The following is a 27828-nucleotide window of genomic DNA, read 5'->3' on the forward strand; positions in this document are numbered from 1 at the left end:
CTCAGTCAGTTGAGCACCCAACTCTTGGTTTTGTCTCAGGTCATGATCCCACTGTTCGTGAGCTCGAGCCCCCCGTGGGGCTCTGCGCTGACAGTGCGGAGCCTGCTTCAGATTCTGTCTCTCCCTCTTTCTCTGCCCCTCCCCTGCTCACACTGTCTCTGTCTCTCTCAAAAATAAATAAATAAACTTAAAAAATATATAACGCTGTATGAAAATAAACCTATGTGTGTATATATATGTAGGAAATCTACAAAATGCATACAGAGGAATGAAAAACGAAAACTGAGAGCACGGGGTTACCTGCATGTAGGAGAGAGGCAGTTGGGATTGTGGAGGTTACACAAGAGCAGACTTTGTATTTTTCAGCTGGAATATGAACACTGAGGTTTTCATTGTATATTTCTAAATTATGGCTGACTAAAATACTTTCTGAAATATTAGCAGGGAGAAAACTAATGTCATCCGGACGCCTATTGCCAAACACAATGAAGTGCAGCGAGTCGGACAGTCCACACTTAATTTGGTACCTATTGTATACAGAAGGGACTAGCTGAAAAAATTAAACTGGCTTCGAGGGTGAGTCAGTTGAGGCAACAGCTTCTGCATTGTCAACTGGTGACAGGCAAGACCAGAAATTCTGATTTGTTTCCCCCAAGCTTCTGCACTCTTGCTCACAACCTGTGTATGTTCCATGGATCGCTAGCGCCATTTGCTTTTAAATGAAATGGAATCGAAAACAAGAATCAAGAAGATATCAGAGTATATAGAGTACATATAGTAGGAAAAAGTACTGTTTCATGAAATGATGCTTGTATCTGCACGGATGAGTATGTGTGTGTGCGTATACATGTGTGTATCGAGTTGCTGAGCGGAATGTATTCCTGTGGGTCATGGCCAGAAAGTTTGAAAGCCACCATGGTCCCGTTGACTCTTGAACAACACGGGGGTTAGGGGCACTGACTCTCCCACGCAGTTGAAAATCCACATATAACTTTTGACTGCCCAAAAACTTAACTACTAAGAGCCTACTGTTGACCGATAACATAAACAGTCAATTAACACATAGTCTGTATGTGGTATGTATTAAATACTGTATTCTAACAATGCAGTAAGAGAGAAGAAAGAAAATTTCATGAAGAAAGTCATAAGGAAGAGAAAATACATTTACAGTTCTGTTCGGTAAAAAAAAATTCACAGTTCAGACCCGTATTGTTGAAGAGTCCTTTGTAGTTATCTATTGTGATGTAACAAATGATCTTCAAGGTCGACAGCTTAAAACAATACGTCTTTATTATCTCAGTTTCTGTGGGTCAGGAATTCAGGAGCCGCTTAGCTGGGTGGTCTTGGTTCAGGGTCTCTCATGAGGTCGTTGTCTGGGGAGTAGCTGGGGTTGTGGTCTTTGAGGGTCATCTGAGGCTGAAGGATCCCCGTGGTTGCTGACAGGCCTCTGTTCCTCATGCATTGTTGTACTGAGGACTTCACATCCTCACAGCCTGGGTCTCTTCATAGGGCGCCTCAGTGACTTCAACACCTAGCAGCTGGCTCCCTCCAGACCAAGTGATGAGAGAGAGAACACCCAAGCTGGAAGCCATGGTCTTCTGTAACCTCATCTTGGAAGGGACACACTGTCCCTTCTGGTGATACTGTTAGTCACAGGCCAGCCCCCTACCAGTGTTGAAAGGGAATTGCCTAAATGTGAAACTACCAGGAGGTGGGAGATGGGGGCCATCTTGGAGGCGGGCTACCAGAGCCAATGACCTTACCTGAGGACTGTCTGGAGGAATGTAATTGGCTAGATTTTTGGAAAGTAGGAGACCGGATTCTTAGCGGATCAAGAGATATATAATACAAAGTCCTGGGCTAGAGTTGCAAAGCTTGGTCCTTAAGGGCAAATGCCAAGCCTATGGATGTGTGATCACATCTCTTCACCTATGGATGTTTGATCACATCTCTTCACCTATGGATGTTTGATCACATCTCTTCACGTGTGGCGCCCGTCACACTTACCAGCATCTTGCACCTAGAGACATATCACACAACTGTAGACACAAAGGCAATTCAAGAGTTCAGAAAGCAGGGCTGCAAGAGAAGATGAAAACATCAAGGAAATAATACAGTTTAAGAGAAAGAAAACTGACGAACAACTTAATGTACACTTTTTATTTTTTATATGTCTTGTTTGTGTTTCAGTGTGCACTTTACTTCAATCAAACCCTATGATAGAAAACTTGCATTTCCCAGTCAGAGCTAGAAGCAGCTCTAGAATTCTATAATTCATCTCCTTTGTTTTATAAACAAAGAACAGGAGGACTGAGTAATTTCTTGGTTTACAAAAAAGTTCCTTGAACTTTTTATATAAAAGAATTTTCTATAGCAATTTTTCTCAAAATTGAGTAAAACCCTTTTTATTTATTTATTTTTAACGTTTATTTATTTTTGAGACAGAGAGAGACAGAGCATGAACGGGGGAGGGGCAGAGAGAGAGGGAGACAGAATCTGAAACAGGCTCCAGGCTCTGAGCTGTCAGCCCAGAGCCCAACGCAGGGCTCGAACTCACGGACCACGAGATCGTGACCTGAGCCGAAGTCGGACGCTTAACCGACTGAGCCACCCAGGCGCCCCGAGTAAAACCCTTTTTAAAAGAAATTCTTTTTTTTAGGTTTATTTATTTAGTTAGAGAGAGAGAGAGAGCGAGCATGCAAGTGGGGGAGGGGCAGAGAGAGAGGGAGAGAGAATCCCAAGCAGGATCTGCACCATCCGCACAGAGTTCAATGCGGGGCTCGAACGTACAAACCGTGAGATCATGACCTGAGCCGAAATCAAGAGTCAGATGCTCAACCAACTGAGCTACCCAGGCGCCCCAAAAGAAAGATGTTCTTAAAGTCTCTGGTGTTGGGTTAGATTATTTTTATTATAAATAAGTCTCCGTGTGTAGAAGAGTCCCCAGGAGCAGCCAGCCCCTCTTGGGGGCAATCGGGGCAGAAAGAGGCTAAAAAAATGGCACCTCCCCAAATGAGTTCCTCAGCCCCATGGAGTATATCAGAGGCTGCAATAGTTATCTATGTGAATTAGCACAGAGAAAGAAATGTAATCAGGCGAGAGAATGAAATGTAAGTCAAGAAAGTTAAAAAGGTACTTTTTTTTCTTATTTCTCCTTCTCTTTCATTTTTCTCTCATTTTCTTTGTCCCCAACCTTGAGAAAGTCACCCCAGACTTCCTGCTTTTCCCTGGATAAATAGCAGGTCTTGACTGCTTCCTCCCCCACGCAGATCAGACTAGATGAGTGAAAGGAATCTTGCCTGAGTGGTCATTTTATCAACCAGAAACAGGGCCAGGAAATGTATCGTTATTACCCCGTCCTCACCCTGCCCACAGTGGAAAATTCTCCATGGGGGGCTGGGGCCCCAGGAGCAGCTCCCACTGCCTGGTGGCCAGGCTGAGAAGCCATCCCAAGAAACCCAGCGACATCACAGCTTTCCATAAACATACCTGAAATTCCATCTCCTGAGTCACAACTGGGGCTTTCCCCTCCTTTGTATGAGTTCAGGATACAGCACTTAAAAGTTCCACTGTAAAAGTTGCCGATCGCTTGAGATGTTGTACGTTGGTCAAACACCACGTCCGTGCAGAACCGTCAGCCTCGTAGAATGGAGCTGCCTCTGCTTCCTCAGATGTTTGCTTTGGTTGATTGCATGCAGAGCGCCAGGTATGGTTTCAAGTTGGAAAGGCAACATCAAACACAGATGGTGATGGAAGGAAAAGGAGTCTGGGGGCCACAGATGATTTCATGAACGTATTAAGCTCACTTGTGTATGTCACTGTTGACGCAACCCACCCATTGTGTACGTGCACTGGGCTTGTGGGTACAGAGGGGCAGGGGGCTAGGCTAGGAATCCAAAGACCCACATTGTAGTTTGAGCTGAGCTGCTTACTCGTGTTGTGATCGGGGAGCCCTTCACCAGTCTGAGCCTTGGGTCTCATTTGGTGGAAAAAAATACAGTTAGTTGCGTGTTGCATAGGATCCTAGTAGAGAGTTAAATGAAGCACGTGTAAACGGAGACCCCTTGTATGGGAACTCTAAAAACATGTGCGCACAGGAGGTATTGAGGAAGTGAATAAGTTCTATGTCCAAGAGTGAACAGGACCCAACATTTTATTCCCAACCGCATGGCTTAGTTGCATCTTTGTTTGGCTCTTCCTACATCATTTTTTTTTTTAATATTAGCCCCTAGGGCTAAAAGGGAAAGCAATACCCACTTTTCCCTTGCCAGGTTTAACACACACTTTCCAGGCACCTTCACTGCTTCCGATCAAGGGAACAACCACATGAGGCAGGCTAACATGAGACCTGGCAACATAGACAAAGGTACTTTAAACGTTTATTGGCACCATGTGTGCTGAATGTCACCGCGAAGGCCATGTATAGACACGGTCACAAATGAACATTTGAGGGGCGCCTGGGTGGCTCAGTCAGTTAAGCTTCTGACTCTTGATTTTGGCCCAGGTCATGAGCTCTCGGTTCCTGAGATTGAGCCCCAGTGCAGAGCCTGCTTGGGATTCTCTCTTCCTCTCTCTCTGACCCTCCTTGCTCATGCCCTCGCTCTCTCTCAAAAATAAATAAACATTAAAAAAAAAACCCCAGCACTTTGGAGGCACCCGGGTGGCTCAGTCAGTTGAGTGTTTGACTTCGACTCAAGTCATGATCTCACAGTTTGTGGGTTCGAGCCTTGCGTCAGGCTCTGTGCGGACAGCTTGCTCAGAGCGTGGAGCCTGCTTCGGATTCTGTGTCTTCCTCTCTGTCTGCCCCTCACCCACTCCTGCTCTGTCTCTGTCTCTCAAAAATAAATAAATGTAAAAAAATTAAAAATATATAAATATACATTTAAAAAAACCCCAGCACTTTGGGGGTGCCTGGACTCTTGATTTCAGCTCGGGTCATGATCCCAGGGCTGTGGGATTGAGCCCCACATCCAGCTCTGTGCTGAGTGTGGAGCCTGCTTAAGATTCTTTCTCTCTCTCGCTCTGCCTTTTGCTCTCATTCTCTCTCTCTCTCTTTAAAAACAAAAACAAACCAAAACAGCACCTTGGTACCCCTTTGCCCTTGAGACCCACGGAGGAGATGTCTTCTGTGGATCTGGCCTGTCCTGGGCTCTTCTGTCAGGACAGAGTGTAACAGTGTGTTTTCTTGTCCCCTCACCTCTGGACCGTGAGCCCCTTGAGCTCTTCCCTTGTCAGGTGCTTCCTGAGTGGAGGTGAGGGATGATGCAGTAGAATCCGCTTGGGGAGACAAACGAGGAACAGAGTCAGTGTCATTGTCAGTGTGACACAGCTCCAGGGCAGGTGAGCCCAGGCCCCCCCGGGAGCTATGGAGGCACACAAGACCCAGCCCTGGAGGGCCTGGCGAGGCTTCCTGGGGGAAGTAACTGGGAGGAAGGGAAAGCAGGGTCAAGGAGGAAGTGTCCCACCACGCACAGCACATGGAAAGGCCTGGAAAACAGAGGCAGCCGACATAGTTGGGTTTGGCCGGAGGGTGGCTGTCAGCAGTCAGCGTTGCTGGTGGCTGGGCATCGCTCGTGTGGTGGAGACTGTAGGGCTGAGGGCGGTGCTGGCCTGGCCCTTGTGGTGGCCGGACTCCAGCTGCTTCGGAATGAGCTAGAACTCTGTGTATTGGGAAGTTGTTGATTCCAGGCCATAGCTTCTTATCGGCGATTCCCAAAGATCTAGAAGTATTTCCCTACGTGGGGATCTGAGTTGCAAGGCTAAGAGGCCATGTTTCATGCCAAACACGAGCTCATCGTTAAAATGAAACACAGTTGTTGGAAAATGTGCCCTGTGGTGTTTGGTCTCCCCAAATCTTTGACCTCGACTCAACGTGGATAATCAAGCAGCTTGACATGATAAAAAGGACAAATTTCAGAGAAGCAAAGTTTCCCAAAGCAAATTTCAGCGACGTCCATCCGGTGATGAATGGACAAGCCAATGTGGCGTAACCACCCTGTGGGATAGTATTCAGCCATCGAAAAGGATGGCATACTGACGGATGCTACAGGGTGAATGAGCCCCGAAGACATTGTGCCGAGGGACAGCAGCCAGACACAACAGGCCACGTGTGATATGATCCCAGTTATAGGACGTGTCCAGGAGAGGCCATCCATGGAGACAGAAGGCAGGTTGCTGGCTGCCGGGGGCTGGGAGGAGGGGGAAACAGAGAGCGGTGCTCTGCTTCTAGGTATACGGTTTCCTATGGAGCTGAGGACAGTGGATCAGAATTCGGTAGAGGAGGCGGTTGCCTCTCACCGTGACTACACGAAATGCCACAGAATTGCTCACTTTGAAATAATTTTATGGCGTGTTCGTTCTGCCTCAGTTGTTACAAACTGAAACCAAAAAGTGCTTAGCAGACAAAAGAAAACGCAAACGTAATCTTGACTGTCAAATCCCTCAACCAGGATGATAGTTTACGTTTTAGAAAATGAACAAAACAAAACCCAGTGATGAGCGGGCAGCCTCTGGGGGCCCGAGTCCAGCGTGGGTGTCCCGCAGCCACGGCTGGTGAGCACCGACCGATGACACAGCTGACCGTCTCCCTCTGTTTGTCTCTGTCGTAGAAATGGAGAAAACGCGGTGCCAGCTGGAGCGAGAACACATCCTCGGGGCGGCGGGGGCAGCGGACCCACCACGGCCAGGTCTGTTCGTCCCCGAGTGTGACGAGCATGGGCACTACGTACCCACCCAGTGCCACGGCAGCACCGGCTACTGCTGGTGCGTGGATCGCGACGGTCGTGAGCTGGAGGGCACCAGGACCAGGCCCGGGATGAGGCCCCCCTGTAAGTCCGAGGGCAGCGCCGTGCTGGGCTTGTGTCTGAGAAGGGCCTGGGGGACCGTGAGCGTCACCGGGGGTCCAGTGCCCGTGAGCGTCACCGGGGGCCTTGCCCAGGACGCAGGTGGCACTTTGTGTCTGCCCTCTGCACCCCTCTTCTCCGTCTCCCTCCCGTGAACCCCACTCCCTCCATCTCTCTGTCCTTCCTCCCTCCCTCCTCGTACCCGTTCTCCTCCTTTCCTGTGCAGACCTGTTCTGCACAGATGCCAGCGGGACTGGCCGCAGTGATCCTCGGTTGGTGGCAGAGGGTGCGTGTGCTGTGGGTCCCCCGGGACACAGTCCCTGCAGTGGTGGCCTGGCCTTCCAGTGTCTGTGGTGTTGGGACATTGAAGGCCTGGGAGAGGCCGACCGAGGCCCTTCCCTGGGAGGCGCTGGGCAGGGAGTAGGGGCCTGTGTGCGGCCCAGCGGGGCTGTGCGGCTCGGGACCCAAATGGCCTCAGTCTCGGCTTCCTCATCCTCCACCCAGCAGAGAGAGGAGCAGAACAGTCTCTTGGATGGATCCCAGCTCTAAAATCCTGCCTCTGTCTCAAACGTAGGAAATGGTAGCTGTCACAAGTTACCAAAATCAGATGCAGTCAGTCCTTGAATCTCCATTGTCCATACAGCTAATAATCAGGGGTTGACCCCCTACCAGATATTTTCCGGAAGCTGCTAAGAGGCTGCTAAGTGAGCGGGAAGGGGTCATTAATCCATCCGGCCAACGTTCACTGAGCTTCAGATGCTGGGGTCAGTGCTGGGGGTCCAGAAGGGGGAGTCACAGTGTGGCACCCAGAAGGTCAGAGGACAGGTGAACAGGTGCAGGGCAGGGAGAGGAGCTCTGTGAGAGAGGAGGGGGCCGGGAGACCCAGAGGAAGGTGTCCCTGGCTTCTGTGGGCATGGGGGGCTAGTTGGGGAAGGCTTTCCAGAGCAGATGGTGTGAACCAAGTTATTGGGGGGGAGGGGCTGGGGTTGAGAGGCCGATTCCAGGCAGCAGGAGCAGGCTGCAAGCTCACAGACATTGCAGGGGTGTCTGTCCTGTGGGAGGGGAGTCGAGGTGAGGATCTGAGATGCCCAGCACAGGGGCCTGGGGTCGATCACGAGGGCAGCTGGGAGTCCAGGGAAGGTCTTGAGCAGGCGTGGATGCCACCAGATGTAGGTTTTAGACAGATTGCTGGTTGGACCGTGGAAGCCGGGAGAAGAGTAAGAGGCCCCTGGGGGAGGGGAGGGGCCGTCCAGGTGCTGAAAACTAATCCAGGTGAGAAGCTTCGAGGGAACGGACCTCAGGGGCTGGCAGTGAGTTTGGAGAGGAGGGATGAACTCCAGAGAGAGTAAAGACGTCAGCCAGATGGGTTTATGTCACTGACTGGGCACAAGGAGCAAGACGTGGAAATGGCCCCAGTGACGACCGGGTCCAGCCCTCTCTCTTCAGAGAGCAGGAGACAAAGCCCAGGAAGAGCCATGACTCATCCACACAGCAGGGGAATGGAGGGCTGGGTCTGGGACCCAGGCTTCCTGACCCCCACTCTGTGCCCCTCACCCTTCTCGGGACACTCTGTCGTCAGGGGAGCCGGGGCGTCGTGCTGGGCATCGGGGTCAGCATTTAGGAGACGAGGCGGAACCTGGGGGCGAATTGGTCTCTGATCCTCGTTCTGTCCCTGAAAGCCCAGAAGGGGCGTGTTCCCGCACGGCAGTGGATGTGACCCTCGCCCACCACGGGTACAGGGTGCGTGGGGCTGCTTCCCTGCTAGTCCCCCCAGCATTGGGAAGCTTAGTGCCTGCCACTGGGAAGTGAGCTCCCTGCGGGCAGGGCTTTCCAGGGGCTGTTTTGGTTCACTGCCGCGGCCCGTGCCCAAAGCAGGACGTGAATGGTCGCATTATTTCTATTTCTGTTTCGGGGAAGTCCAGGCCATTTTTTTTCAAGTGACCTTTAATGGCACACTCATGCCCCACCTCCTCTTCCTCACAAATGCCCTCTGACTGAGGTCTTTCTGCAACTTGTGCTTTTAGATACAAATGGGCATTGAGTTAGCTGTGCGCCTGTGGTGCCGTGAAGCTGGCGTGACCCCGTGTGTGTGTTTGTGTGCACTCCTCCTGCACATAGGCCTTGCTCATTGACGTCTCCTGCCACCTAGGTCTGAGTACAGTGGCCCCCCCGATTCACCACGGACCCTCTGTCCCCACTGCTGTGATCCCTCTGCCACCTGGGACCCACTTACTCTTTGCTCAGACCGGGAAGATAGAGCGCCTCCCCCTGGAAGGAAGCACCATGCAGAAGTCAGAAGCCAAGACGCTGCTTCATGCCCCGGTGAGTGCTGGCTTAGTGCACTTGGCGACAGCTTCTGCTTCAGCGACCCGGAAAAACAAGCAGGGTGTAGTTAGACCAGTACCGGGGCTTGACCCCTGGACGCAGGAGCCTCTTGATTCCACGTGACCGCAGGTGTCCGTCTCTAGACGGGGCCACTGTGTTCCCGAGCCGCCTGTGTAGCTGGGAGGGCAGGAGCAGAATCGGGAAGGCCATGGAGAGGCCACTGTGGTGTCTGACCCCTCGAGTTGGCAGATCTGGTCTGTGTGCGTCTCCCAGGTCTGACCTTGCCCTTCCTGCTCAGTACAGTGGCTCGTGTTTGGCAGACCATCACCTCGGGATCCTCAAATCTGCCCCGAGGCGGTAACAGCTTCGGCTTAGAGCTTTTCAAAGCATCAAAGATGCATTCTGCGAGTTGGGGAATTTTTGTCTGTTAGGGGTTGGACGCTTCTGAAAAGCTGTTCTGTTTCATCTGTGATCCTGACCCCCTCTCGCCAAGAACCCAGACCTGAGACCTGGGGGCTTCCGGCGGGATTGGGTCAGGGTTGCCAGAGCAGTGGGGCGGAAGGGGGGGCGGCCCTCAGGTTCCGTAAGGAGTGAAGACGCTTTTCAAATCCCCTTCTAATTAGCCTCGATTGGATTCGTGTTCTTCTCCTGCACAAAACCCTCTGACGGGCTCTTCCTTCACACAGAATGAATCCAGTTCTTCTTTGTCCTCTGGCCACCTCCTCCATCCCGTCTCCTGCCACTATCCCCCCCACTCTCCAGCTTCAGCTGTCTGACCCTCTGGCTGGTCCTCAACACACCACGCACATTCCCACCTCAGGACCTTTGCACCTGCCTGGAGTCCTCTCCCTCCCAGACCCTTCTGCAGTGCACTGCCTCGCCTCACTCAGATTTCTGTTGGCACATCACCTCTCTGAGAGGCCTGACCTGGCCACCCTGGCCACACTGCTCTCTGCCCCCTTATCCTGCTTTGTGTTCACCATAGCACTCAGTACTGCTCGATACATTATGTGTCAGTGTATATGTTCCGTATCCGATGTATCTATTCCCGCTAGGAGTATAAGCATGCCAGACCAGAAACCATCCACCTGTTTCATGGAGGTATTTGTTTCACAGCGGTGTTAGAGCCAAAACAGCGCTTGGCACTCAGAACACAACTGCCGAACGAATAAGTGATCTTTGTATTGTCCTGTTGCCTCACTGACACACAAATCCCTTTGAGGGTGAGCATCATTCTCATTTTGTGTCCTCTCAAGCACACGCTCACGTAGCGGGAGTGGGCTGGGTTCCCTGTGAAAGTCATTGTCGCCCACGATGAAGGGAAGAGGTTAAATGTCAAGGGAGGCTGTGAAAAGCAGAAAATGGAGGTGGGGCCGGTGGAGGGGAGGGCACTGATACAATAGGAGAGATACTCACTGTTCTTTTATTTTGTGTCTTGTGTATTGTTCCCATTTTTAAATTTTTAAAAAAAATCTTTATTTACTTTTGAGAGAGAGAGATAGAGTGTGAGCAGAGGAGAGGCAGAGACAGAGGGAGAGAAGCAGGCTCTAGGCTCCGAGCTGTCAGCACAGAGCCCGACACGGGGCTCAAACTCACAAAGTGCGAGATCATGACATGAGCCGAAGTTGGACGCTTAACCGACTGAGCTGCCCAGGCGCCCCTGTTTTTACCATTTCTAACCACTTCTCAATGATGGTGTGACTGTCACCACCATCCATCTCCAGAACTGTTTTCATCATCCCAAACAGAAACTCGGTCCCCGTTAGATAATAACTCCCTCCTTCCCCAGCCCCTGGCAACCTCTAGTCTGCTTCCTGTCTCTATGGATTTGACTCCTCTGGGTGCCTCATATATTTGGAACCATCTGGTATTTATCCTTTTGGAAGGGGCTTACTTGACTTAGCATCATGGCCTCAAGGTTCATCCATGCTGTAGCCCGTGCCAGACTTTTCCTTCCTTCTTAGGCTGGATAATATTTCGTTGTATAGATTTACCACATTTTGTTTACCTGTTCATCCTTCGATGGACATTTGGGAATATTGCTTCTGCGGGGATGTATGCACCAACGTCTGTTCAAGTCCTTGCTTTCACTTTTTTTAAGGATGAACCAGACCTGGAATTTCCTAATCATATGGTAATTCTGTGTATGTTTTCTTTATATTTTGAGAAACTTGCCATGCTGTTTTCCTTAGCTGCACCATTTTACATTCCCGCGAGCGTGGTACAAAGATCCCAACTTCTCTAAATCCTTGTTGATACTTATGATTTTTAATTATTAATGCTAGTCATCCTAATATGTATGAAGTGCTACCTCGTCGTGGTTTTGATTTGTGTTTCTCCAACAAGCGATACCTGAATCTTCTCACGCACTTATGGACCATCCGTGTATCTTCTTTGGAAAAATGTCTACTCATATCCTTTGCCTATTTTGTAATTGAGTCATTTGTTGTTACTGAGTTGTAGGAGTTCTTCATATATTTGCTTTCCCTCACTTTGCATTTCCATAGACATTTTAGAGTAAGCTTGCAAGATTCTACCAAAGGGAAAAATAAAGCCTACTGGGATTTTGATACAGATGGCATTGAATCTTTAACTCTATTTAGGGGAAATTGATATCTTAGCAATATTAAATGTTACAATCTATTCAACTAATGTATCTCTTCATTTATTTGGGTCTTTAATTTCACTTTGTGATGTGTTAATAGCGTTTAGTGTAGAATCGTGCACGTGTAAAAATATTCTTAAATACTTTGTTTTGAATGTTATTTTAAACATTACTCTCTTAAATTTTTTATTTTGTGCTAGTATGTAGAAATACCATTTTATATTGCCCTTGTACCTGCAACCTGGCTGGATTTAATTGGTAGTTATAATAGTTCTATAGATTCCCTGGGATTTTCTACAGAAACAATGAAGTTGTCTTAGAGTGGTTTTACCTCTTCCTTTCCAATATTTGTCTTTTTAAAAAATGATCTTTAGGTAGGCAAAGGTTGCTTAGATGATGTAGAAAAAGTATAAGAGAAGCAATCATGAATTGAACTTAATAAATACTTAAAACTTGTGCTTTGTTAAAAACACCATTAAGAAAAAACAAAAAGAAAAAACCCAAAACAACAACAACAAAAAGAAACTGAAAAAAACTACATAATGAGTGGAAATACACACACACACACACACACACACACACACACACATGACAGAAGTTTTTAGCTGAACTATATAAAGAACTTCTACAGCTCAGTAATAAACATTTTTAAATGGACTAAAGACTTGAAGACCTTTCATAAAATAAAGGTGTCTAGATGCCAGGAAGCACACAGAAGATTCCCACCATCACTGGTCACTCAAATGCTAGTGAGTGGGCCACTCTTATGGCTGGTCTGCACTTCCAGGATAAAGTCATCATTGGCCTGGCCTTCGACTGTGTGGACAAGATGGTTTACTGGACCGACATCAGTGAGCCTTCCATTGGGAGAGCCAGTCTGCATGGCGGAGAGCCAACCACCATCATTCGGCAAGGTGGGCAAGCAAATACCATTCTTCCTTCTTGGTTTGGCTTCTGGAAGCCCAAAGGGTTCCTGGGAGAGAGCAGAGGAGTGGGTGTATGATTGCATACAGGATATGGTGATTTGAGGCTGACTGGGTCCTTGGCCTCAACGCCACCCTTTCCAGCCTTCTCTGGAAAGTCCTCCAAGGACTTATTGTTAAATCGTGAACACCTTAGCTGGGACTTGTGGCTGGCCTAAGATGAATAAAGTTAAAACAGGTAAGTGCCCACGCCTTTCTCTAAAAGCTTACGTACCCGGTTTTAATGAACAGTAAGGGCCAAACTCCACCATCCACTTTGGATATGCATTTCTCCTCTGCCTGTTGAGCCTAGACTTGATTCTCAGAATGCCTGCCCCATGGTATGCTCCACTGGGATTTCCCCAAAGGCAGCAGGCAGATGATCATAAAGTTGGGAGGGTTACAAGCATATTGGCAAATATCGTCCCTGATAGCTGTCTATTCCCAAGACAGTTTTCAAGTCAAAAGTTGTCACTTCCACCTGTGACATCGTGGTGGTGGTGGGGACATGTCTTTTCTACCTTAGCTCCACTGGCACCTGTTCTGATGGCCTGTGTCAGAGGAGTGCAGCAAATCGGGCTGGGCTTCCATAGACATTCCTCAAATTTCAGTTGCATTACTGGTAATGAGGTGCACGACGCTTTGGCACAGCCTACCCCTCAGCATTTAACCTCAACTCCTTAACTTACAGAGGTTGATTAAGGTCAAGAACTCTATGCGTTATTGTAATGCCTACATTCAACAAGTCATGACTATTTTATGTGGATATGTTTCATCAAGATTAAAGACCATTACAGCCAAATCCAAGGGTCTGTACAAATTCACCTTTACTGAAAAGGTCAAATATTACATGTTGCTAAGTCAGTAACTCAGCAGCTGACTTGCAGGTATTTTCAATCGAAAGACATCGTGGGGGCGCTTGGGTGACTCAGTCGGTTGAACATCCAACTCTTGATTTGGGCTCAGGTCATGTTCCCAGGGTGGGGTCATGGGATTAAGCCCGGCATCAGGCTCTGTGCTGATCGTGAAGCCTGCTTGGCATTCTCTCTTTCTCTCCCTCTGCCCCTCTCCCCTGCTTGCGTTCTCTATCCCTAAAATAAAAAAGAAAGAAAGAAAGAAAGAACGAAAGAAAGAAAGAAAAAGAAAGACATTGTTATGCCAATGATAGTTGTATAAAATCATCTTGTTTCCTCTGCAAAACACTGAAATCAAAGATACGGTTTCAAAATGTATGAGCCTCGTTCGGTATTTCTTTTTACTTGGGGCTGCATGTCACTTTTCCCACTTCCAGTTTAATGTTTCTCTAATAATTGATGTTCCGGAAGGGTGCCTATGGGACAGTTTTTTTCCTTTCTTGGCTCCTTCACAAAAGATGATCAACAGGAACCAGGCTGAGGTTGAGTTAAATATGTCTAGCTTTGGACATAGACCCTGACTCCTTTTCTGGAAGCTGACATGCTATTTAAATAATGTCTGGTAGTTTTCATGGTTTCGTTTAATGAGCAGAATTTTGAAAATGCCTTTTTGCATCGTGTGTGTGTGTGTGTGTGTGTGTGTGTGTGTTAAAAATGTTGTTGCTATTGTCTGTGATTTGACTTCAAAACCCAGTGGAAAAGGGGAATAGGTCATCATTGCTATTTCCTGTTGCTTCTGGAACTGATAATTATCCAAGAAAGCTTTAAGCACAGTAAGAAACATTCCAGGCCAAAAGTCCACTGTGAAAACACAGAATTAAACTAGAATGCGATCTTTGTAGAAGAAAGATCACTGGGAATAAATTTTCTTTTATTTACAAATAAAAATAGTTATTGAAAAATAATTTTTAAAATATTTAAATAAAGGAGAAAGAAACTTCCACTTAAATCTTCATTGTGGTACAGGTTGGTGCATCCCTAGTGAGTGGAAGAGGGGGTATGTATCTCCTCTCTAGTTCATGCAGCCTGAATCCTAAGCTTCTCTTTCTTTCCTTGAGTTAAACTCCTAACCAAACATCTTTAATCAGGATCATCATCTGTTTCCTTTTGACATCAGCAGTGTGGAATATATTGCCTTGCTGTCTTCCCTAATTGCCCTGACTGCACAGTAAAAGGGGAGGCTTTCCAGACCTTTCCTTTGGCATGATAGTTCATAAAGTAGTGTTTTCCTGGTTGGAGGAGGTTTGATTGCTCTTGGGTTTGAGGTCAGGATCAGAGCTGTTGATAAGGAACCAGAGAGACATGGAGTTTCTGGGTTCCTCTGGATATCTTGCAAAGTACTGTCACTGAACAGCCTTTTCTCCCCCACTCTTCTGTCTGTGTGTCTGAGTGACTGGTGTCCTGGCAGAGAATGTGCTCATTCCAGATACACCCCCAGAATGACTTATTCTACCTTTGTCTGAAAGTCGGAAGGGGTCTTTGGAGGTCAGGCTCGCTGTCCCTTCACCTCTAGGGACGTGGGAAACAGTTTCATACTTTACAAATCTCTACTTTTGGTTTGAATAACAAAAATCTTGTTTGAGTGCTTTTTCTAATTCTTAATAAACTGCCTCTGGCTGGGGTCCTTTCCGGGGGACGGGGCTGTGGTGTTTCCAGCATCTAGGGTCATGGTCATATTAGGAGTCTAGTGGAGGCTGATATGAGAGAGCGGACGTTCTGAACCATTTCCACGCTGATGAAAGAACACATGTGGGCATGATTTCCTCATATCCAGGATCCCTCGGGTAGGATGGCTTCATCCTTGGCCTCTTCTGCCTCCTGCTTACACTTCCAGCCATACTAAGTGACCTTCAGTTCTCTGATCAGTAGAGAAGAGGGAATCCTAAGTGACACTACTAAAACCCTGGTGGGGTTCTGATGTTTCATTTGCTTTTATTTATAGTCCGGAAACCATTAGTTCTGTGGCTCTGAAGGTTCCTGTTGCGGCTGGCTTACTCTGTGGCAGCCCCTGGCTTGGAAATCAGTTACTTAAAACCTAGTGAGGACTTTCCGGGAGTGCTATATGCGATCACTGACACCCCTTCTTTGTACTCCTGATACCTGTGCAAAAGTAGTAACAGCTGTGATTTCTTGCAGTTACTCCTCTGAGATGACCCTATTCCCCCAATAACTAATGAACAAGGTGTATGGATTTGTTGCATTTTTCTATGCTTCCCCCCCCCCCCATGCTTGCGGGTTAAGCTCGAAGCTCTTTAACACGGGCATCCTAACTTCATCTCTGGGCACTCTCCTGTCCTCATGGACTCCAGACATACAAAATCATGCTGTATCCAATCTTCTCCCACTCCCTGGAAGCCCGCAACCAGGATCTTTGCCTGACAAACACCTGTGGGTCCTGGGGGAGCCAGCTTTACGAGGTGTTGTCTCCCTCAGAAATCCCTCCCAGGTCTCCCCAGGCTAAGTCTAGTGTCTCCCTCCACGTTCCCATAAAACCAAAACTCAGTCTGAATTGAGATTGGTTGCAAGTTCCTGGAAACCAGGGCCACCACTTAGGCGTCATTATGGGCTTGGTACATAATGAGATGTCCGCCGAGTGAACGAGTGACATTGTCACTTTGACTGTGGCTCATCTGATCAGCAACATGCATTTCATGTTCCCATTTGTTTTTCCAAAGTGCAAGGATTGAACACCGAGGGGAATAACACTGAGTAAATCCGCAAAACCTAATCTTAACTTGCTTTAAAAACCCAGAAGTATGCCGTGTTTGATTCTAGATCTTGGAAGCCCAGAAGGCATTGCCCTCGACCATCTTGGCCGCAACATTTTCTGGACTGATTCTCACTTGGATCGAATAGAAGTTGCAAAGCTGGATGGGACCCAGCGCCGGGTGCTGTTTGAGACTGACTTGGTGAATCCCAGAGGCATCGTAACGGATTCCGTGAGAGGGTATCTTTGTGTAAATCTGTGTAAATCTATTCGACTTGCAGCTGCTCTTTCAGATACTCTCAAATGTCAGGCTCTAATGCCAGCATCAGTCTCCTGAAGTGAATGAGTTCCAGGATGAACAGGTCTACAGCTGGTACCTTACAGATACGCACTGTGAAATGCCACAGTTCCCTGTGACCATGGACTTGATCAACCATGTTCTACTTGTAAATCTTTTAGGAAGGGACTTTGTAAGTTCACGGCTCAGAAATTGGGTATTTCCATTCGAGTCGAATGTGGATAAACACTTGCCTTGTACCAGCCCCAGAATGGTGTCCAAGTGGCATAAATGTACCCCTGGGGCTGAGACCCACACAGCATGGACACCTTGGAGACCCCTTCCTGGGGGTTTTGTCATCACATCAATGCTTTTTTTTCTTTTCCCTACAGTTAGTTTTAAATCTTACCTGCGAGACCTTTTGTACCTCACGCTGTGATTCCTTCCCCATGAGACCACACCCCCAGTTCTGTGGCCGCTTGGCCACCTCCCCCCCATGGCAGACACCTCAGCCACCAGCTCTATCAACATCTGCTTCTGTGCCCGAGCCCCTGGGTCCACTATGCACCCCTGTGTAGTGACAGCATGTAGGAATCCCCAGATGTTTATCTCAGGTGTGTGTTGTTTTGTGTTGTTCTTTTAAATAGCTTTATGGAGATACGCTGTATCCGTTACGTTTAAGGAAAGTGAGGTCATTAGTACCAGAATAACCAAACTCAAACCAAGAACCAAACCCAAGTATCTCCTGCAAAGGAAAAGGTGTCTTATCACCTCCAGACCCCTTTTAGCCATCCTGGGTTTGTTTTTTTTTAATTTTTTTTTTCAACGTTTATTTATTTTGGGGACAGAGAGAGACAGAGCATGAACGGGGGAGGGGCAGAGAGAGAGGGAGACACAGAATCGGAAACGGTCTCCAGGCTCTGAGCCATCAGCCCAGAGCCCGACGCGGGGCTCGAACTCACGGACCGCGAGATCGTGACCTGGCTGAAGTCGGACGCTTAACCCACTGCGCCACCCAGGCGCCCCAAGCCATCCTGGGTTTTAATGTGTTCATCGTGGGTTCTCTTAAAGTTTTTTTTTTTTTAAATAAAATTTTTCTTATCCGTCTTTGTTCTTTCTTTGTTGTTCCTCTTTCCCTTCCTTTTCCTCCTGCAGGAACCTTTATTGGACAGACTGGAACAGAGAAAGCCCCAAAATCGAAACTTCCTATATGGACGGCACAAACCGGAAGATTCTGGTGCAGGATGATCTGGGCCTGCCCAACGGGCTTACCTTCGATGCCTACTCGGCTCAGCTCTGCTGGGTGGACGCAGGTGACAAAGAGCCCCGCGCCTGGCTGCTGGGGTTGCAACAGTGCTTTTTCCTTTTAACCTAAACAGTTATTCTCACCCACCGTAGGCTGGGATCTGTTGTGGGGAAGAGAGTATAAGATACCTGTTTTATTTTCCTACACAAAAATCAGCTGCCTGTCTTTGCTCTGAAATGCATGGTTTCTATAGGCTTGACGGTGTCCAGGGCAAGTGTTCCATCTTTAAATCAGGGGTCAGCCAATCCTAGCCTGTGAGCCACATCCAGCCAGCCGCCTGTTTTGGTACGAGTCAGGTGCTATAAATGGTTTTTATTTATTCATTGTTTTGAGAGAGAGCAGGAGAGCAACAGAGAAAGAGAGAGAGAGACAGAATCCCAAGCAGGCTCCATGCTGTCAGCACAGAGCCTGACGTGGGGCTCGAACTCATGAACCGTGAGATCATGACCTGAGCCGAGATCATGACCTGAGCCGAGATCAAGAGTCAGACGCTTAACTGACTGAGCCACCCAGGCACCCCTGGGTTTTACGTTTTTAAATGTTACATTTTAAAAGTTTCCATAAATAAATGCCTCCATAGTGTCCTCGATTGTGCCTCTTGGCCCACAAAAGCTAAATTAATTACTGTCTGGCCCTTTGAGAACAAGTTTGCTGACCCTTAGAGTTGTTCTCATCCTATTATTATCTCTGCATTATGCAATTTGTGACTTCCATCCTGTCACTTGCATCTGTTCCCCAAGGGCTCGGGCAAGACTTGTGGAGCCAGGGAAGAGAGGCATGGGGTCCTGATGTGAGCCCCTGGCCTGGGGTGTCCCTCAGGGGAGGGATGTGGGCTCAGTCGGGGAGCAGGTCAGTCATCCCTCGAGTGCCTGTGGAGTACCTGCCCTGTTCCCAATACTGTCAGGTGCTCAGGGCCAGGGTGGGGGGCGGTGCAGGGACTGTACCACAGGAGGGAAGCACGCATAATTAAATCAAAATGCAAGCCGTGAGCTGGCCCCAGTGTGGGCACTGACAGGAGGCTGTGCGGGGCTGCAGCCGAGGTGCAGGTTAGCAGTTGTTAAGAGCTCTGACTGCAGGGAGGGAGGGCCTGGGAGGCTTCGGGGGGGGGGGGTGGTAGGGACTTGAGCGAGAGCTGGAAGACGTCCTCGTTCCCACCGGGTCCCCAGCTGCTCTGGGAATGGGCGGGACAAGGAATGGTCCTCTGCCCAGCCCACATGGGAACCAGGTATGGGTTCCCCAGCGGAGGTGGGTGTTGACCAGTGAGAGGGGCAAGGCAGGATGAGGAGACCGCGTTCTGCTGTTGAAGAGCAAGTCATGTGTGTTCTCCGGGATCTGTCATCGTAAGGCTGACTTTCTGTCACCCTTGCCTCCGTTCCTCGTTTTGACACCAAGGGGCTATTTCTTCTATGAACGGCTTGTCTTTGCTCCACACAGGCACCAGTCGGGTGGAGTGTCTGAAGCCCGGGCAGCCGAGCAGACGGAAGGTTCTCGAAGGGCTCCAGTATCCTTTCGCTGTTACGAGCTACGGGAAGCATCTGTATTACACAGACTGGAAGATGTACGTGAGCTGTTGCAGCGTGGGGGGCAGGGGGGAGGGTGGGGGCGGGGTAAGTGGTGGCGGGGGAGCAGGAGCCTGCCACCCTGTCTCGGGGAGGCCAGGCCCTTCCCAGGTGGCCTCTCGGCCTGACCTTCCAGGATACCCGCCCTCTGCCTCGCCCTTCTGCCCGTCAGGAGGGGAGGGCGTAGCAGGGTGAGGGCCGGGCTCCTTGGGGGCCAGGAGGGGCCGTTTACCATCCCAGGGCTCCTGGATGGGCAGCTTCAAGTCTGTGAACTTGGACTTCATGAGCCTGTCTGTTCTTCCCCCAGAAGCTGGCCCAGGCTCATTTGGCCGGCGGGCTCCCCGCCTACCCCGTGCCCCCACTTCATTCTATTTAAACTGCGACATTCCCACAGCCCCTTCTTGACCACCCCTTCCTGCAAAAAGGAGGAAGCAGCTGTGGCCACGGGCATCTGGAGAGAAAGCCGATTTCCCAGCCTGGAATTTAGAGCTGAGGGGCAGAGCTAGCTCAACTTTGCCCTTTTTTTTTTTTTTTTTTTTTTTTAAAGAGGCCAGAGAAATGCAGGCTTGTTCCCACCACAGGAGGAGGGGTGGATGGCTAGGAAGTGAGCCCAGCGTGTCCCTTCACGGCCTCCAGTTTATCCCCAAAACCCCAGAAGACGCTGCCCAGTAGACAGAAGGTTGGAGCCACCAGATGTGTCTTTATTTGCTGCCCTTTGGTGTTTTGTAGGAGTTCTGTGGTTGCTGTAGATCTTGCCATTTCCAAAGAGACGGATACCTTCCACCCCCACAAGCAGACCCGGCTGTACGGTGTCACCACGGCCCTGTCTCAGTGTCCCCAAGGTAACGCCCCCGTGCTCTTGCCGTTCAGGGGCCAGGGATGCTCTGTGGCTCCACGCCTCCGGCCTGCCTGCTGCCCGTGGGGGCCTCCACCTGCCCTGGTCACATGGCAGGCGAGACGCACTCCCTTCCATCGAGGGCCTGCATTGTTTAATAAGTGAGCCAAGTCAATACCTAGGAAACATTAGGCAATGAACTGGAAATGGTGGACAAGGGGGAGGAAGAGTATTGAATCTTGGGCCGGGTCTGGAAGTGTGTGGTCTCCGGGTTCCAAGTAGGAACATCCGTGGTACGGTCTCTGTGGCTTTAAGGGTCCCTCCACTTGGCCTAACAGCCACAATAGTAATTACCCCTAATAATAATCACAGACACGGACAAGGTGCTTACCGTGAGCTGGGTCCTTTACGTATGTGAACGCGGTGTGCTAAGTGCCTTGTGTTCGCTAGTTCGCTTAATCCTCATGGCGACCGCACGAGGTAGGTACTATTTGTGTGCCCATTTTATGCATAAGGACACGGAAGCCACTAGCCCGAAGTCACAGGGCTCACAGTGGTGCAGCAGGAGGGTCAGCCAGGCATCCTGGCTCCAGGACCTGCTGTGTTGCCTCTTGGGAGACCTCTCCCCTCCCTCACCCCCCCTTGGCTCCCCACCTCCCCGAGGCCAGTGCAAAGCCGAGTGGACAAGCTAGACAGAGAGCCCTCTGTGCTTGAAAACTCCAGCTGCGTGTTACAACCAGAGCCGGAAGACCCTCCCTGAGACCATCGATAAGGTTCATGGTAAATCCTCACAGTCCCCAACTCAGAAATCAGTGTTTTTGCCCTCTGGCAAATCCATCACCGTGAGGATTCCCTTTCTGGAAGCACCCACACGCTTGGTCTCCTGGAAACCGAGAAGGGGACTGATGGGCGGGCTCTTCTCTTACATGGCTGTTGGACTGACCTCTGCCTTTCCCAGGTCACAACTACTGCTCGGTGAACAATGGTGGCTGCACCCACCTCTGCTTGGCCACCCCCGGAAGTAGGACCTGCCGTTGCCCTGACAACACCCTGGGAGTTGACTGCATCGAGCGGAAATGAAGACAAGAAGGCCTCATTCCCTCGGCAGGTACTCAGTGTCACCCTACTTGAAAGGGTCCAGACTGAAAACTGTCTGACCTGGTGGCGATCAGGCCCAGGTCCTACCCAGCCTGAGCCCCGACAGTATTCCCCTCACTGTTCCCCCAAAACATATGCCCCCGGCTTCTGGAATGGGAAAGCCCCTTCCCCCTCCACAAAGACAGAAAACCCCGACTCCGGATTATGTGCCCATCCCAGTGCTCTGGAAACTGTCCCCAGTTTATCCCCCTGGTGATGAGCAGGGCCCGCCCAGGCCTGAGCTGCCCCCTCCCCCTGTGGCCTTATAAGCTCAGCCTCACTCTGACACACCCGCCATCCTGTTAACTACCCGAGGCACCAGCCAGGGCCACCTGGGCAAGGCCGTGAATGAAGGAGGGAGTTAACCCTCCCCCTCTTTTTTTCTCTTGGTGCTCTGATTTCCCTCTTCATGCTCCTGGCTTTTTACTCCCAAGTTCTATACCACCTGCATCCTGCCCAAGGCCCCCATCATAGTGAGCAAGCCCTGCCGTTTTGTTCAAAACCCACCTGGTCTTAGGGCCATGTGGATACGTATGGTCGATCATCAGCATTCCCTCCCAGATAAGTTACTGGCATTTCGGCAGCAGCCCTTGGTAGGCCAAGCCCTTCAATCAAAGGAGTGTCCAGTGGTAGGAATTTCAACACGTAGAGTTGGGTTTTGAGGACGAGGATTCTTGGATGTGCCTTAAATTACACCATTGGATACCAAACGATCCCACTTTGCCCAAAGCACCTGGATCCGAGCATCTGGTCTCTTGAGCAGCATGGCCCCACTGGGGGCTGGTGCCAGTGGTGACGGGTCTATAGGCCTTCGTCTCCCACCTCCGCTGGTGAGAGCCAACCTACAGTCAGTCAGCATGACCCCGTGTCTCCTTTGTTTCCCCTTCTGTTCATGGCTCTTGCTGGCTGTGTTCCCACCTACAAGGGCCAGAGTGAGTATTTATATTCCTGACCCAGACCCGTTATTGCTCATTGGTGTAATTAAAGGGACTGTCGCCACATTTCATGTTTATGTTCCTACAGTTTGTTTAGAAACATCTCCTGGCCGTACGAGCAGCTAGTGTTATCTTTTTATCAACTGCCGTCCCGAGGTGCAAAACAGTAGGAATTTTGGATTGAAAGTGGGGAATCAGGAGATGGAGTCTGTAAAGATTGGGGTAAGGGCGCAAGAAGGCTCAGGAGAAAGTGTCACAAAGAGGTTGGTCAGGAGCAGGAGTGGAAAACCCAAGAGGAAAGGGGAGAAGAAGGTATTTAGCAACGGCAAGAAGAAAAACTCTCCAAAGAGAAAATGGCACATTTTGCCAAAGGACACCTTCGCTTGAGGACGTGGAAGAATTCGTCTGTTTTTCTCCTTGGGGAAGAGGTCCTTCCCTTATCTGCAAACCTCAGTACACTCATCACCCCTCCAGCCCGTATCCCCTCCTCACTTTGTCCTCATGTGCTGCGGCATCACAATGGAGCCTGGACCGGGAACGAGCCTTGCCCTGAATGATTGGAGTTCCTTCTGAGAGCCAAACACATTCCCGAGAATCACGCAGTTTGGGGAACGTGTGGGTCTTTTATCCAGCCCAGCCCCATGAATTAGTTTCACCTTTTTATATTTATCATTCCATATCAAGCCCTGTATATCAAATGTTCGTCATGATTTTGTATAATTTTTATAACTATTTTATTCATTCTACTAGATTCATTCTAAAAGTTTTCAGACGGTAAATTCTTAAACTGTGGAAACCACTGAAGGTGCTTATTAACTGTTCCCCCCAGATTTTTACAAGTATTGGATGATTCCTTGAGTTTACAGTTGTATAAATATCAGTGCAAAAATAAAATTTTTTTCATAAAAAAGAGTCTTTATGCTTTTTGAATAAAGAGATTTAATGTTGGGGGCTGATTCACAATGAGAAGATCGCCATTTAATAATCTGCAAAATCTTGGGGTGTCTGGGTGGCTCAGTGGGTTAAGCGTCCCACTCTTGATTTTGACTCAGGTCATGATCTCAGTTTGTGAGTTCAAGCCCTGCATTGGGCTCTGCACTGACAGTGTGGAACCTACTTGGGATTCTCTCTCTCTCTCTCTTTCTCTCTCTATCTCTCTCAAATAAATAAAACTCTTTTAAAAAATCTGCAAAATCTGTGGCACCCCCAGTGTTACAAGGGGTGGTTTGTTTCCCACAAAAGACTTAGGGGCTTATTGAATTAAAAAATCATTCTACCAGGGACCCCAAACCACCCTTTTGGACATTGTTTTCATGTTCTAGAAAACTGTTCTTCAACCGCAGGCGGAGGAGTTTCCTATCTCAGTTCTGAAGATGAGCCGTGTTTTTTTTCTTTTCCCTCTCCTCACCTCCAGAAGGAACAAAGGCACTTTCCTGGCACTGACCATGGCCTGAGATCCCTGGACTGTTCCATGCTGGCCCTTGGGTGGGATGGGAATGGGGCTTTGACTTGGATAGAGCGAAGGGGGGCTCAGAAGTTGCAGGGGTGATGATGCTCAGAGCTGCTGTTGTAGGCAGAAGGGAACTGGTACCCGAGGGCCTGCGTGGGACATGACAGCATCCGTGGGACCAGTGACAGCCTGCCAACATGAACTTCCTAAAGGGGACAGCTTCTGTTTGGGCTAAAACTTACAGTGTTTTAGGTTCATAAAACCTAGTTACCTAAAGGGTACATCAGATGGTAGAGTGGGGTGGTCCAGAGATACATCTCTACCAAGACAAGGACTGCACTGGCAGAAGCTGTCTGCATGAACTACTTTGGACCTCTAGATGTAGGAAAACACAGCTGCACCCCAGGGAGAGCTTGATGAAGAGGCTGCTGAATTTTGGTCAATTTCAGCTTTTCCTGAGTCGTGGTGGCCATCCGCCATCATGCAGCCCCACTGTGGGGCAGAGGGGACAGCAGCCCAAGCTCCTAGTGTGGCATTGCTGGGGCCAGGGTGGGCCATAAGGACCTTGTTCTCCAAAAATCAGGGTTGTGTGTTCTGATTGCTGACTGCTGCTTTTAATTGTTGGGGGGCCAGCACATGGAAAAAGTCTTGAGGACCTTAGATTTGACAATGGTTTCTTGTAGATGACATCAAAAGCCCAAACCTCAAAAGAAAAACAAATAGATCGGTCTTCAAAATTGAAAACTTCTGTGCACCAAAGGACACAACTAAGACAGCAAAAAGACAACCAACCCGTGGAAGGGGAGAAAGTATTTGCAAATCCTGGTTAGTATCCAGAGTATATAAAGAACTACAACTCAGCAGTGACCATAACAAAAAACCCAATTCAAAAGTGGACAAAAGATTTGAATAAACATTTTTTTTCAAAAGAAATCTACACATGGCCAATAAGTGGACAAAAAGATGCTCAACACCATTCATCATTAGGGAAATGCAAGTCAGAAGCACAATTAGATGTCACTTCACATCAGTTAGGATGGCTATCAGAAAATCAAAACCAAAACCAAGCAGGCAAACAAAAAAGACCAGAAAATAATAAATGTTGAGGAGGATTTGGAAAATGGAAGCCTTGTGCATAGCCAGTGGAAATGTAGACTGGTGTAGCAGGAAGGAAGGCAGCTTTGTGGTTCCTCAAAAAGTTGAATAGAAAATTACAGTACTTCTGGGGCGCCTGGGTGGTTCAGTTGCATAAGTGACTTCAGCTCAGATCATGATCTTGCGATTCGTAAGTTTGAGCCCCGCATCTGGCTCTCTGCTGTCAGCATGGAGCCCACATTGGATCCTCTCTCTCTCTCAAAAATAAACTTTTAAAAAAAGAAGAAGAAAATTATCATAACTTCCAGGTAGACACCCAGAGGAATTGAAAGCAGGGGCTCAAATGGATACTTGTCCATCAGTGTTCATGGACAAGTATCACCTGTTCACCTTAACCAAAGATGAAAACAACCCGGGTGCCCATCAACAGATGAAAGGATAAATAAAATGTACTCATACAATGAAATATTCAGCTATAAAGAGGAAAAAGTTTCCAAGAACATAGATGAAACTTGAAGTTGTTATGCTAAGTGAAGTAAGTCAGACACAAAGGAACCAATATTGCATGATTCCACACATGTGAGTACTTCGAATAGGCAAATTCACAGAGACGGAAAGTAGATGAGAGATTACCGGGGCGGGTAGCAGGGGGAATAGAGAGTTATCACTTAACGGTTTCAGAGTTTTTATTTAGGGTAATGAAAGAGTTGGGGACGTAGATGGTGGTGATGCCCTGACGACACTGTGAATGTACTTACAGCCCCTGAATCACACACTTAAAAATAGTTAAAATGGCAAATTTTATGTTATATATATTCTATCACAACTTCTAAAAATTAATGTAATATACCAAGAGCCATAAAACGTGTACTTTAAGTGAAGTATATGGCATGTGAATTATATATCAATAAAGCTTTTTTTTTTTTTTTTAATTTGAGAGAGAGAGCGAGGGAGCGAGTGGGGAGAGAGGCAGAGGGAGGGAGAGAATGGACATGGGGCTCGACCCCACAACCCTGGGATCTGACCAGAGCCGAAATCAAGAGTCAGACGTTCAACCGACTGAGCCACCCAGGTGCCCCAAAACTTAGTTTTCAAAAAAAAAAAATCACTGTAATTAAAAAAAGAAAAAAAACTTGTTACCAAAGGTTGGCAAAATGCTGACCACTGTTGTAGTTGGCTACATTGTATAGATTCCAGGATTCTAGTCTAGGTACTTCTGCGAAAGGATTTTGCAAATAGAACTAGGGTTATTGGGGGCCTGGGTGGCTCAGTCGGTTAAGCATCGGGCTTCGGCTCAGGGCATGATCTCACAGTTTGTGAGTTCAAGCCCCACATTAGGCTCTAGGCTGACAGCTCAGAGCCTGGAGCCTGCTTCAGATTCTGTGTCTCCCTCTCTCTCTGCCCCTCCCCCACTCACACTCTGCCTGCCTCTCTCAAAAAATTAATAAACTGTAAAAAAAATTTTTTTAAAGAACTAAGGTTATTAACTACCTTAAAACAGGGGATTCTTTATCCTGGACAATGGAGGTGGGCCCTTAGAGGAATGGAGGCACTTGGGTGGCCCAGTTGGTCTCTCTCAAAAAATAAATATTTAAAAAAATTTAAAAAAAAAACAAAACAGAAGAGGAATGCGGAAGAATCAACTAAGGCAAAAACAGAAAGCAGGCAAGATGACACTGAAGGGTAGGAAGGACCCGCCTGGACATTGGTGTCTTAATGGAGGAAGGCAGTTGTGAGCGAGGAGCAAGGTTACCTCCACAAGCTGAAAACAATTCCTGGCTGGCGACCAGCAAATTGGGACCTCCATCCTACGACTACAAGCAACTGAGTCCTGCTATAACCTGAATGGGCCTGGAGGTGGGTTCTAACCCCAGAGCCTCCAGAAAGGGGTGGAGTCCTGCAGATGCCACAGTCACGGCCAGATGAGACCCTCAGCAGAGGACCTACCTGAGCCACGCCGTGCTAATCGTCTCATCTACTCAGCTGTGAGACTTTCCACGGTGGCGTTTTGAGTCACAAAACGTGGGGTAATTTGTTACGGCAGCAACAGAAACCTAATACGCTGTTGCCGCTTGGGGGTTATGTCAGATACTTTCCATTTGTCCGTCTGCTCTCCCCGTCCTGATCCGAACCCCAAGAGGCCAAACCACATGGATGACATAATGACTCCCTTGCCCCCTGGCCTCCTAGGAGGCAGAGGAGGGAAAGAAGAGAGCAAGAACAGATCTGTACCGCCCACTCCCTCCCTGCTGGGTCTCCCTCCCAGGACCGGGTGTATCTCTTGACCAGAGGTCACAGCCCCTCTCCAGGTGTCCTCTCCCCACACCCCGCCAGTGGTCCCAAGGACCCCTTTCCTCCCCTAGTCAATCTGGGCGTCAGGGCGCTAACAGCTCAGGCTGGTTCCCCACACCCCACCCGTAACGTGAAACCTCGCTCAAATTATCCTAATGCGAGCGCACCTGCCTATCGAGACCCTACCTGATACAGGAGTTCATAACGCTGTGATCTCTACTTGTATGTTTGTCTGTAGTTTCGTTCCAAAGGGGAAAAAAAAAGTTAAAATCTGTCTCCTGATCACCTCACATAATTTGTGTCCAACTGGGACACATGTTAGTGTAGCCAGTGGGTATGAATCATACAGATGTACCCAAAAAAGGTACCCGAAACGTCCAGTTTCTTCCATAGCTCGTTGTGATGTTCAGACTTGGAGCCCTGCAATGGCAGACCGCTCACTCGGGGAGAATTCCGGTTCCATTCAGTGATTTCTCCGTCACGCTGCGTCCTTCCTTAGGGGTCTCCCCCCACCCAGACCCCAGTCTAAAGTCTCTGTGGCTCGTGGGCCTGCTGCTGAGGACGCCCCCAGCCCAGCCCCCTCAGTC

The 27828-nt window shown here is 48.8% G+C and overlaps 1 protein-coding gene across 1 annotated transcript in view; it reads left to right on the forward strand.

Annotated features, from left to right (window-relative positions):
* The window catches only part of NID1 (nidogen 1), an 83899-nt gene extending 60615 nt beyond the window's left edge, over positions 1-23284 (forward strand). Inside the window, exons 13-20 of the mRNA XM_047088734.1 lie at positions 6609-6827; positions 8992-9164; positions 12560-12686; positions 16424-16595; positions 17788-17945; positions 19373-19496; positions 20227-20339; positions 21291-23284. Of these exons, the coding sequence (XP_046944690.1) occupies positions 6609-6827; positions 8992-9164; positions 12560-12686; positions 16424-16595; positions 17788-17945; positions 19373-19496; positions 20227-20339; positions 21291-21412 (1208 nt within the window). The 3' untranslated portion in view covers positions 21413-23284. The remainder of the gene's footprint in view (positions 1-6608; positions 6828-8991; positions 9165-12559; positions 12687-16423; positions 16596-17787; positions 17946-19372; positions 19497-20226; positions 20340-21290) is intronic.
* Positions 23285-27828: the final 4544 nt, after the last annotated feature.

This window comes from Lynx rufus, unplaced genomic scaffold (assembly GCF_022079265.1).
Source record: "Lynx rufus isolate CCGP_SWC_20201006 ecotype Redwood Valley unplaced genomic scaffold, mLynRuf1.p SCAF_25, whole genome shotgun sequence".
Classification (NCBI taxonomy): domain Eukaryota; kingdom Metazoa; phylum Chordata; class Mammalia; order Carnivora; family Felidae; genus Lynx; species Lynx rufus.